The sequence below is a fragment of the Primulina tabacum genome, chromosome 11, assembly GCF_025594145.1.
Source record: "Primulina tabacum isolate GXHZ01 chromosome 11, ASM2559414v2, whole genome shotgun sequence".
NCBI lineage: Eukaryota > Viridiplantae > Streptophyta > Magnoliopsida > Lamiales > Gesneriaceae > Primulina > Primulina tabacum.
In genome coordinates, this window is record NC_134560.1 from 13,394,285 (window position 1) to 13,406,731 (window position 12,447).

Below are 12,447 nucleotides of genomic sequence, written 5' to 3' on the forward strand. Positions count from 1 at the left end.
GTTCGAAAGACTTCAATAATTTGTATTTTGGTGAAGTAATTGCGCAAAACAACTTCGCTTTTACAGAACAATGTTGAAGTAAATTAATTCTATCACTTCGTCTGATTTCTTATTGAAGAAGTATTTAATATTATGTTACTTCACAATTTGCAAATAACAATGAAGTAATTTACCTGTTACACTTCATTATTTTTTATTTTGATGAAGTAATTGTTAATACACTAATATAATTAAATTCATAAATTATCCATCTAAAAATGATGAATATCCACGAATCCACAATTACATATTCATCAGTCCACAAATAACCCAAAAATGTATCAACGAAACCAAAAGTATATCCAAAAATCCACAATGACAAACAAAATATTTATCCCAACATACACCATCCATTTAAGCACCTACATAGGAGTAAACAAATTCACTCCATTCACTTCTGACCTCGTCATATTGAGATTGAGTGTAATATTGGTTCTTGATGCATCCTGCAAACTGAAATTTGAAAAAGAAAATACATTAGATTCTTCTATTTCAAATAAAAATTGACAGATATAAAATATATCAGTACTGGTAGAGACAGGTTTCATCTGAAAGTACGGAACTTATTTCATTTTCATCTTGAAATAACACCGGATAAAAATTCATAACATGTCACCACTCTCCAAGCTGAGATAGCGTCTGTTGTTTCCATCTAGTCTACATCCATTAGTCTGGGAAAAAACCCACAGATTTATTCCCCATATTTCTTTATGAGTGAGATGACTTTGATCTAAGTCAAAGATTTTAGCATAACCAACATTAGCCTGGGAAAAAACCCATAGATTTATTCCCCATAGCCAAACCATCATAGTCTGCAATAAAGCAAACACAATATGTTGAAAAAACATTCTGGGACAATAGAACAAATAAATTTTAACATTTTTGCTCCGTGTAACAGATCAACTTATATCGGTATTCACTCACCATAAGAAGAAATGGATTATAATACAAAAAAGCCTCATACAAAAATAAATCCCTCAGATCTTCACTCATTCTCATGACAAAATCCCATCCAATCTGCAATGTCATTCATAAAAAAACTCAATAGGAGCCAACTAGAAATGAAGTATATATCATGCAAAACTTTTGACGTTTAGTCATCCAATCAAAATACATGCAACCAAGATATATACAAAGACATACTAGAGACATCGAATGCATGCATCAGCATGTGTACATTCATTTTAAGGTATAACACTGACCTTGCAACAAATGAATACCCATATGAAAAACAGCAATACCTGAACATAAAGTAAGATTAAAAATGACGCGATGGACAAAAAGATATATTATTCAAACTGAAGCTGTAATTCTATGTCATTGATGCAGTGATTTGAGCAACACAATAGTCAACCTTGCTTGAACTCAATCATCACAATATTTCACAATAATAATAATTTGGTAACACAAAAAATATTAAGTGAAAACTGATTAACTCTCACTGCATTAAAGAGAAATAATCGACTTGAATATGTTAGGTGCAAGATCTTCAAGTAAACTCAATTCAAAACTATCACTATCCATTACAAATTTAAAATTGTACCAACCTGAAATCAGTAGCATATCATGACATAAATCATGGAGAAAAGATGAAGAATCAGAAGCAGAAACCCCAGATGGAATAAATTACCATAATGACAAAAATTCAATTTGTTGAAATTCTTTCCAGCATAAAAATCCATTAATACCCACTTGGCCACACCAGAATCATTACAGTTTTAGTAAGTCTATGTTTCCAGCTTGACACTTCACACATGTATATCATTTATAAAGAAACATAGAAAAAAAAGTAATAAAATAATTAAAATTGTACACATGTCAATCAACCAAAACATAATGAGTAAAGCTCGAGGATTATAGACTTTGCCGCAATTTATAGAGAGTGAATTGTGTACAACTACGGTAAGAGATGAAACTGAAGTAGGACAAAAGGTGTGTAACACCACGGTACCCCATGTTTGTTCGCTAGTGTGAGACCAAGGGCCCTACAAGGTGAGTATGATTCCAAAGAGTTTAGAACAACAAAAGACTGAACAAAAAAGTAATATATTGATAAAACTTCAAATGGCCATAGGACTCATAACTTTTGACAATTTTGGAATTGTGAGATGTAAAAGATGATAAAACTAAAAAGTGTAGTCGAATTACAATTTCCTACTTTATCAAACTAAAAAGTGAGAAAAATAAAAATCGTTAATCTCCCTCATTTTTCCTGTTAATGGTTCCCCTTTCTTCAAGCAACCCAGAAAAATATATGAAAAAAGTAAATGGACCTCAGAATATCCAAATGTACTCATCATAATACTCTTTCCCTCAATTATGAAAGATTGTTGATATACCCGGGAAATTAAAAATTCAAAGAAGGTTATAAATCAAAAGATCACTTGAGACCAGATTATATTTATAACTAACCCGATAAACCTGGTTATAGTGATACCTTGAATCTCCATAGCAGAACAGGAGAAGGCATAATAGCTACACTTGGCAACGGTGAACTCATACCCTTCATTACATTTGACACTGTGGAATGTAAGAAATCTTCTTCAGCACTATTTCCCAGTTCATTTGTACCTGGCAGATAACATCATAACATAGTTAATATATGGAATAAATCAGTGAAAAAGGAGAAAAACCACGTCTAAAAGAAAGTGTAGGATAAATCTTCTCTCACCAATATCAAACACAACAGATCGGCTTCCAGACTTGCGTAAATGCGGACTGTTGTTAGGTACATGATCTCCAAACATAGATGGAGGTGAGATTAAAAAGGCAGTTTTATACAATCAAATCCTTCCCAAAAACTACAACTGCGAGCAGAATAAACAGGAAAACATACATGACGTCGTATAAACAGATGGAGCTGACATGGGGCACATAAACACAATCCGATCCCTCAAACGGGTGACAGTTAGCAAGATTATTTGTGATTCAATACTTAAAATTTAACGAACGTTTTTCCCTGGGTTAAATTAGTTGAACTTTGGGTGGAAAAGCGTCAGCTAGAGATAATGAACAATCATAAAGGAATAATTTTCCAATGACACAAAACACTCAGATAGAATTCATCTTTCACAACTGGAACACGATTCCATAGTTTCATTTTCATTTTTAACCCTCAACACATGTAGTAAACTCAATGAGCACACATTATCAACAAAATAAATCCATCAATTTTCAACCATATTTCCAGATCCGAGTCCCGAATCTTTCGTTAAAAGCACCATAGAAGACATTCGCATTTTAACCAGCAAGGAACCTAAAGATCACCACGTAATCCGAGCACGAAGCTCGTGTAAAAACATTGGATACCAAAGATGAGACGATGTGTGAACACAAAATGGTACTAAAGCAAGTAACGGATCAATTAAGCAGAAATCGAATGGAGAATCACGTAATGGAAGTGACAACGAAAACGAAAACCTAAAAACTAGTTAAAGAGAAAACCGTCACCAGCATCAGTTGAATAAAATCCCCCACCCCCAGCTCCGTTTTCAACTCTCGCTCTTTTCATCGGATCCACGTTATTCAAAAGCCTAGCGGCAATTTCTTGAGCATTCTGTTTCGCCAACTCAATCTCGCTCATAGGAGGCGGAACGCTGTTATAAGATGTAGGGGGGGCGGATGAGTCCGGGCCTGACGAAAACCCCGTAGCCCTACATGGTGCGGGTGATGTCGAAGTCTGGTGATCTTCGTACTTGCGCTTGTTCGATTCTCCACCGGCTGACGAATAGTGCACATCATCCGCCATTTGAGTAGACACGGAGGAGCAAAAACCCTAGACGGCGAATGGAGAGGAATAGATAGTGATTAGTGTGTGTGGACATATTTTTAATTAAACTTATCGGTTCATATTTTTACTTCAGTATGAACTTATTTTCCTTATTTTTTACTTCATCAACATTGATATGCCGAAGTAAAATATAATAAAAAAATATAGTGAAGCCCGTGTTTTTAAACATCCGAAGTAAAATATATTATTTTACTTCGCTTGTGTTATTACTGAAGTTATTGGTAATGTATTACTTCGTAATTTATTATTGCCGAAGTAACGCTTTCCGAAGTAAAATCTGATTTTTCTACTAGTGATAGGTTCACAAACTTAGAGTCCTTGCTAAGTGAAACTCTCGGCCAGCTTAGGGGAGAGTGAGGGGCTAACGTTTTTGGGTTTTGGGGTGGTTTCTAAGTGATCTAAGGGTTCAGTAGGGTACTCTAGGATGTCAGTCAAGTTTTGGATCAACTTGGTTCGGGGCTGACTCGAGAAAATCGAAAGATGGCTCGGGGTTGAAGTTTACGTGTCATAATAGGGTTCTAACTAAAATAAATTGAAAAACGGCTCACGGGGGTCGAGTCGTGGTTCATAAGGGCTAAAATAAAATAAAAGACTAAATTTTGAATTTAGGGAAATTTTATATTAAAGTTTGGGATTTTTCGGGATTAAAACACCGTCAAAACAATTAATTATAGATAAATGAAAAGGCCTAATTTTTAAGCTAAATAAAATTATGGGAATTTTAATTTAGGCTTAAATAATTATTTGGGACATGTTCCAGTCAATGAATTTAAGAAAAAGTCAAAAACGTAAAATATCACATCCAGGGGTAAAACAGTATTTTTACACTGAAAATTAGTAAACGTCATGGCAGTGCTCTAAATGATATTTTTTTGATATTATGATTATTTTTAAATTTTATGAAATATTCATGATTAAATCATGATTATTAAATGTCTGTTGGATTTTTATGATTTAAAGAAGACATTTAAAAGACATGTTGCATGCTTGGTTTCAAAAACAAAAAAATGTTATGTTATGCATGATTTTATAAAGTGATGTGAATGTAAAGCGTTGAAGTAAGTGAAGTAATTGTGACTAATTCGATAATATTGGTGTTATCGTGAGGGCGACGGTCCCAGTGGGAGCCCGACGATCGTATTTTCATTGTTACGAATATGAGGTAACGGTAAGAATGAGAATGTCGTGAGGGGAAAAGGCCCCAGAGGGATCCCATTTATGGGATAAGGCCTTAGAGGGAGCCCCGACGATCGTATTCTATTCAAAAGAGGACAGGCCAGGGCCCAGTTGACCGGTGAGAGTGTTGCTGGTGTCCCCCGCCGCCCAGTACTGCGGCTTCATGTAGATGGATCCATTGACTTTTGAGGTTTGAGGAAAGTTACAATTAACGATCTGGATTCAACAAAGGAAAAGGAAAAGGAAAATGTTTATGATCATGTTAAAAGGTTTTATTTCATGTCATGTTGAGGAAAAAGGAAAAAGTTAAGGTTTATTTATGCATGTCATGAAATGTTATTTTTATGTAAAAGTATTTTCACTGTTGCATGTGGTTTTATACGTATTATTTGTTATAAAGATTATGGTGTGTTGAGTCTTTAGACTCACTAGGTGTGATGGATTCAGGTGAATTTGAGAGAAGTCTTGATGGATGATTTGACTGGACTGAAGGTGCACACAACCCGAGGACCGACGCTTCTACTTTTTCCGCATTTACGATTTATGATTCATGATTTATGTTAAAGATTTCAAGACTATTTATTTATACTTTTGAGAGATTTTTGAGAGGTTTAGTATGGGCTATACTTTTCAAATTTATTGCTTTTTAGGTTTGGTAAAACAGTCGACGATTTAATTTTTATGACCATTTCACTTGATTTTAAAATGCTAGTTGGTTGATGTTTTATTTTAAAGGGTAAAATATTTTAAAAAAATATTTTCATGAGGTTTATGTATATGGCCGAAAATTGAATGTTTTAAAAAAAAATTCTAATACTTTTTTAGCAATAAAAAGGAGAGACATTTCAGTTGGTGTCAGAGCAAAGGTCCTATAAAGGGTTGTGCCACCATCAGCGCCGGGAAGATCAGTCGTCAAGCCTCAAAGTTGTAAGTTTTTACATGCTTTATATGATTCAGTATGATGTTACCTGCATGACTACATGAATATTATGTTTATTGTACATCTTTACGAGCTTTTTTTTAAATATTTATGCTTTGCATGCTTAAATTGCTAAATGGGATATGATATGTCACATGATTAGAAAACTTAGATTTAAATGCATGTTGGTTATGTTAGAATTTGGAAAACGTTCAGATAAATGCCTACTAGACGTGCCCCTTTTAATGAAAACCAAGCAGAAAACAGTGTGAATCATTAAGGAAATGCACCACCACCACCACCAGGCGATGCTGCTACTCGTGCTTTAAAGGGGATGGATCGTCTCTTTGAGCAGCAGATACAGCAGCAACAATTGCAGCAGCAGTTACAGCAGATGCAGCAGCAGCAACTGTAACAGGCACCTAGGCTACAGCACGACATTTATGATCAGTTCCGGAGGCTAGGGCGAAGGAATTTTCTGGCACCACCGACCCTTTTGCTGCTGAGAGTTGGATCCGTTCACTTGAGTTACACTTTCGTTATCTGGATATGGGGGATGCGGATCGAGTGAGGTGTACTACTTATCTATTCAAGGATGACGCTTCTTTATGGTGGGAAGGAGCCGAACACAGTGTTAACCTTTCTACCATCACTTGGGCTCGTTTCAAGGAAATATTCTATGAAAAATACTTTACTGCCGATGTTAGAGGACGACTAATGAATGAGTTTATGACCCTCCGCCAGGGGGACGCGACTGTTGCCGAGTTTGTAAAGAAGTTTGATAGGGGTTGCCATTTTGTACCCCTCATTTCCGGGGATTCTGCGATGAAGCTTAAGCATTTCATGGATGGCCTATGACCTACCCTTCGCAACAATGTTATGATGATGCGACCTTTGGATTATGCTACTGCCGTCGCTTATGCTTTCCAGTCTGAACAATCTTTGAGGGACATCGATTTTGAGATTCAGTGCAAGAGGCGGCAACAACAGATAATAATCAGCCTAACAAAAAGCCGTACATGGGTTCTCCTAGACCTCAAGGGCCTCAAAAGCCCCAAGGTCAAGTCAAGAAACAAGCACCACAAAAGCCACAGAACCCTGTAGCACCAAAACCTGCTGAAAGACAACCATGCAAGGAGTGCAACCGTCTACATCTTGGCAAATGTGAATGGGGATCATTTAAATGTTTCTACTGCAAGGAGGCTGGACACAAAGCTATTGATTGCCCAAAGAGGAAAGCTGCTACTACAGCACGAGCTTATGTTATGAATGGTGAAGAAGCTAAGGAAGAGGCAGACACTACACTCATTACGGGTAACCTAGTCATTTAACATTTTTATACTGCTTATTATTGCATGAAATGTTAAATTGGTTGTTGGAATTGATTTGGGAACAAGGTTCAACCTAGAGGAAATTAGGTTGCATGTTCTTCTTAGTTGGAGTTAAGTTATGATTTTAGGAACCATAGAAGACGATATTAATTTTGTGCCATATTTTATTTGATTCCAAATGAAAAGTTGAGGGCCAAAATTTAAAGGAAATCATAACTAAGGGAATTATAGGGGTTTCGAAAATTTTTGGGGTCAAAAGTGCAAAATTCAAAAATTTGAGGTCTAAAATGTAATTTTCAATAATTAAGGGACCAGCACGTAATTAACAAAAAGATAAGGGGCTTTAATGCAATTACCAAATTCTTAAGGACCATGATTGCAATTTTCGAAATCTTAAAGGACTAAAAAGAAAATGTTCGAAAATATAAGGGCCTTAATGCAAATATTCGAAATTTTGGGGACTAAAGTGCGAATTTCGAAAAATTGAAGGGCTAAAATGCAATTTTTCCAGAAATGCTTAAGTTCGACTCGTAAATCTCAGTAACTTCGGGAAAAATTAATGATAGTAAATCCTTAAGTCTCAACTCGAAAAGATTTAAAAGACATTTTCGCCGCAGGGAGGATCATCATTCTAGGTGTAGCTACCTATGCATTGCTAGATTCGGGAGCTACACATTCATTTATATCTGAAACCTTCATCAAAAGACTGAATATTACTCCTCAAGATATGGGTTTGGGTTTCAAAGTTTCTATTCCATCCGGTGATCAAATGCTCACGTCTAAGATTGTCAAGAACCTGGAGCTTCGTTTATTCAAGGATGTTGTGCGGGCAGACCATATTGTGCTTCCTATGCCCGAATTTGATATTATACTCGGCATGAATTGCCTATCAGCAAATGGAGCTTCGATTTATTTTCATCAGCGAACAGTGTCTATTCGACCGCCTAGTGGTAAACTTTTTGTCTTTGAGGCGGCGAGAAACAAGCAAATGCCACACATTATCTCTTGTTTATGTGCGAGGAAGCTTATTAAGCGGGGATGCAAAGCTTTTCTAGCATGTGTCACCACCACACATGCATCTATCAGTCAGAAGTTAGAAGATGTGGATATTGTCAAAGATTTTCCTAGCGTCTTTCCCGAGGACGTTTCTGGTATACCACCTGATCGTGAAGTGGAATTCTCTATTGATCTTATGCCGGGCACCGTTCCTATATCTAAAGCGCCTTATCGTCTAGAACCCGCTGAAATGAAAAAATTGAAAGATCAAATCCAAGAATTTCTAGAGAAGGGTTTCATTCGCCCTAGTTATTCTTCATGGGGCGCACCGGTGTTATTTGTGAAAAAAAGATGGTAGTATGCGTCTTTGCATCGATTATCGAGAGCTTAATAGGGTCACTATTAAAAACAAGTATCCACTGCCAAGAATTGAAGATTTATTTGATCAGTTGCAAGGAGCATCGATATTTTCTAAGATTGATCTGCGATCTGGATACCATCAATTGAAAGTAAAAGAGTCAGATGTACATAAGACAGCATTTCGCACGAGATATGGGCACTATGAGTTTATGGTCATGCCATTCAGGTTGACCAATGCGCCACCGATCTTCATGGATCTCAGTGAATCGCGTATTTCAGCCGTATCTGGATCAGTTTATTATTGTCTTCATTGATGACATATTGATATATTCCAAGAGCAGAAAGGAGCATAGCCGTCATTTGAGGACAGCACTGCAAGTACTGCAAGATAGGAAGTTATATGCAAAATTCAGCAAGTGCAAGTTTTGGCTTGATAGAGTGGCATTCTTAGGCCACATCATTTCTAGTAGTGGAGTGGAGGTCGATCCAAGTAAAGTTGAGGCAGTCAAAGAGTGGCCAGTACCAAAAAGCGTTACCAAGATTCGCAGTTTCTTGGGATTAGCTAGCTATTATCGCAAGTTTATTCAAGGGTTCTCATCTATAACGGTACCCATGACCGCCTTGACAAAGAAAAATGCAAAGTTTATTTAGGGACCCGAGTGTCAAGATAGTTTTGACAAGTTGAAGCAAGCCTTGATATCAGCACAAGTATTGTCTATGCCATCAGGGCAATGGGAGTATGTTCTTTATACCGACGCTTCTAAACTTGGTTTGGGCGCAGTTCTGATGCAAAACGATCGGGTTATCGCCTATGCGTCGAGACAGCTGAAAATTCACGAGAAAAACTACCCTACTCATGATCTTGAGCTTGCAGCAGTAGTCTTTGCACTAAAGATTTGGAGACACTACCTTTATGGGGAGAAGTGCAAAATATTCACCGACTATAAAAGTTTGAAATACTTCTTCACCCAAAAGGAGTTGAATATGAGACAACGCAGATGGCTTGAGTTGGTAAAGGACTATGATTGTGACATTAGCTATCATCCGAGAAAAGCTAATGTAGTGGCAGATGTATTGAGTAGAAAAGCAGCAGTTATCACTCAATTATCACTCCAAAGACCGTTGCAGTCCGAGATACAGCGGTTTGAGCTTACAGTGTATGCTAGGGGCGAGGCCCCTAATCTTGCCACATTATCAGTACAGACGACTTTGAGAGATAGAATTCGGGATGGACAGTCCACTGATGTGCAGTTGCAAAAGTGGAGAGCTAGAGATGAAGCCAAGGGCCGGAATTTATATGCAGTGGTGGATGGTTTAGTTTGTTATCGAGATCGTCTATGGGTTCCTAGTGACGACTCTTTGAGAGATCTTATTATGAAGGAAGCCCATGACACACCTTACTCCATCCATCCGGGAAGTACGAAGATGTACAAAGATTTGAAGTTGTTATATTGGTGGCCAGGCATGAAGAGGGACATTCTGAGATTTGTATACGAGTTTTTGACTTGTCAGCAAGTCAAAGCAGAGCATCAAATACCAGCGGGGAAATTGAAGCCACTCCCTATTCCCGAGTGGAAATGGGAAAATATCACCATGGACTTTGTTGTGGGATTGCCAAAGACTGTTAAGGGGTTGAATGCCATTTGGGTGATAGTGGATCGTCTTACGAAATCAGCGCATTTTCTACCTATTAAGATGACATTCACCATGATTCAGTATGCAGAGTTATATATTCGGGAGCTAGTTCGTCTGCATTGGGATTCCGGTGTCTATTGTTTCTGACAGAGATCCGAGATTTACGTCATCTTTTTGGAAAAGTCTGCATGCAGCAATGGGGACTAAGTTATTACTCAGTACAACATTCCATCCTCAAACCGATGGCTAGTCAGAAAGAGTTATACGAATTTTGAAAGATCTATTGCGAGCATGTGTTATTGATTTCCAAGGCAGTTTGGAACAAAAGTTACCTCTAATGGAGTTCACCCAATAATAGTTTCCAATAATCAATCGGGATGGGGACGAGGTTGGGAAAAGAAGAGATATTGGTCCAGATGTGATTGTAGAAACCGCTGATCTTGTAGTCAAAATTCGTGAGAGAATGAAGACTTCACAAAGCCGACAAAAGAGTTATGCGGACAAAAGACGAAGGGACTTAGATTTTGAAATGGGCAACCATGTATTTGTGAAAATAGCACCCATTAAGGGTGTTATGCGCTTTGGCAAGAAAGGCAAGCTTAGTCCTAGATTTATAGGTCCGTTTGATATTTTGGAGAGGATTGGGACACTAGCTTATAGAGTGGCATTGCCACCAACACTTTCTGGAGTTCATAATGTGTTTCATATTTCGATGCAGCGGAAGTACATGTCGAATCCGTCACATGTACTAAATTATGAACCACTTCAGCTAACACCAAATATGACTTATGAGGAAAGTCCTGTCCAAATCTTGGGAAGGCAAGAAAGAAGATTGCGAAACAAAGTCATTCTAATGGTCAAGGTCAAGTGGCTGAATCACTCGGAAGAGGAAGCTACTTAGGAAATCGAGAGGGACTTGAAGGGTCGCTATCCAAAATTATTCGGTAAGTTATAATTTCGAGGACCAAATTTTATTTAAGGGGGGAGGAATTGTAAGGTCCAAAATTAAGACGATGTAATCTAACCGCATGCAAATCTAGGAAATATGAGAAAATGAGTAATTAATTGATTTTAATGGCTAATTGATTTGTGTGACATACATGCTTATATGTTAAATAGGATTTTATTGTCATCACGCATAAAATTGTATTTTTAAGGAATATTCAATTTGCGATCGCGGAACGGAGACCGAGGGCTAAAAAACGGAAAATGTTTTTATTAAATAATTGTTTTTAATTATTTAAAATATAGTTGATGGTTTTTCATATTTTTGAAAATAAGGGGTTTTGAGGTGATTTTATACGCTGGGACGTAAATTTTATCGCTGTGGGTTTTTCATTTAAAATGCGAGCTTTTTGGCAACCCGACTAATAAATTCACAAATTTATTTAAACAAAAACTTTGAAAATATTGTATTAAATTCTAATTAAGACTAATGGACTTAATTTAGAGGCTTAATGGCCTAAAGCCTTGTTAGTATCTAATTAGCTATTTAATATACTAATCACCTAAAACCCTACCCTATTTTACACGCCTCCCACATTTTAAAATTCAGAAAACTCTCCCCAAAACTCACAGCACACACGGCACACTCTCACCTCAAAGTAGAAGGGATTTTCGAAGGATTTAAGGAGAAACAAGCCAAGGTTTCGCTCCGTTCTTCGTCGTCAACGGTTTTTTCGTGCATATATAACGTAAAAGCACGCCATACATCACTTTTTCTCGTCTATCACATCATAATATCGTTTGAAACATTGTTAATATGGAAAGCATGATATTTATGTTGTTATTTTTGAAATATTATCCATGTATAATTTATACTCATGAATTGTAGTTCGAAATCTTGTTCTTTTGCATGAAGGGGCTGCATTTTATTAAGTGACGATCAAGCAAAGTTCTTATGTGAATTAGAGTCCCACACAAACCCAACTCGCGGCAGAAACAAAGGAAACAAGGGAAAAGCCGATTTGCTGTCATGGGGTTTAGGGGATCGGGTTTCATGAATAAGGGGGAGGGCTGGCCTTGGCATGGGTTCAGGGCTGGATAGGGGCTTGGTTGAGTCTAGAGTAGAGTCCTAGCCAAGCTAGGACTCGAGTTTGAGGGCTGGGAGGAGTCCTGATACACAAGGACTCCTACCCGAGAACATGCACAGATTTCGTACAGGGGGCGCGCAGCTTGCTGGGAGGGAAGGGCTCGGTCCA

General features: G+C 37.5%; 1 protein-coding gene across 3 annotated transcripts; it reads right to left on the reverse strand.

Moving 5' to 3' along the window:
- Positions 1–272: 272 nt before the first annotated feature.
- Positions 273–3,005, reverse strand: LOC142517625 (uncharacterized). 3 transcript variants are annotated; one of them, XM_075619945.1, is made up of 5 exons: positions 2,711–2,983; positions 2,477–2,610; positions 1,242–1,280; positions 964–1,056; positions 273–492 (listed from the first exon to the last, which is right to left on the reverse strand). In XM_075619945.1, exons 1-5 carry the CDS (start codon positions 2,784–2,786, stop codon positions 394–396), a joined length of 441 nt encoding a protein of 146 aa, XP_075476060.1. In that variant the 5' UTR covers positions 2,787–2,983; the 3' UTR covers positions 273–393. The 3 variants fall into 3 exon arrangements, with proteins under 3 accessions (XP_075476060.1, XP_075476058.1, XP_075476059.1); XM_075619943.1 differs by lacking the exon at positions 273–492 and adding an exon at positions 628–851 and having other exon boundaries at positions 2,711–2,988; XM_075619944.1 differs by lacking the exons at positions 273–492; positions 1,242–1,280 and adding an exon at positions 628–851 and having other exon boundaries at positions 2,711–3,005.
- Positions 3,006–12,447: the final 9,442 nt, after the last annotated feature.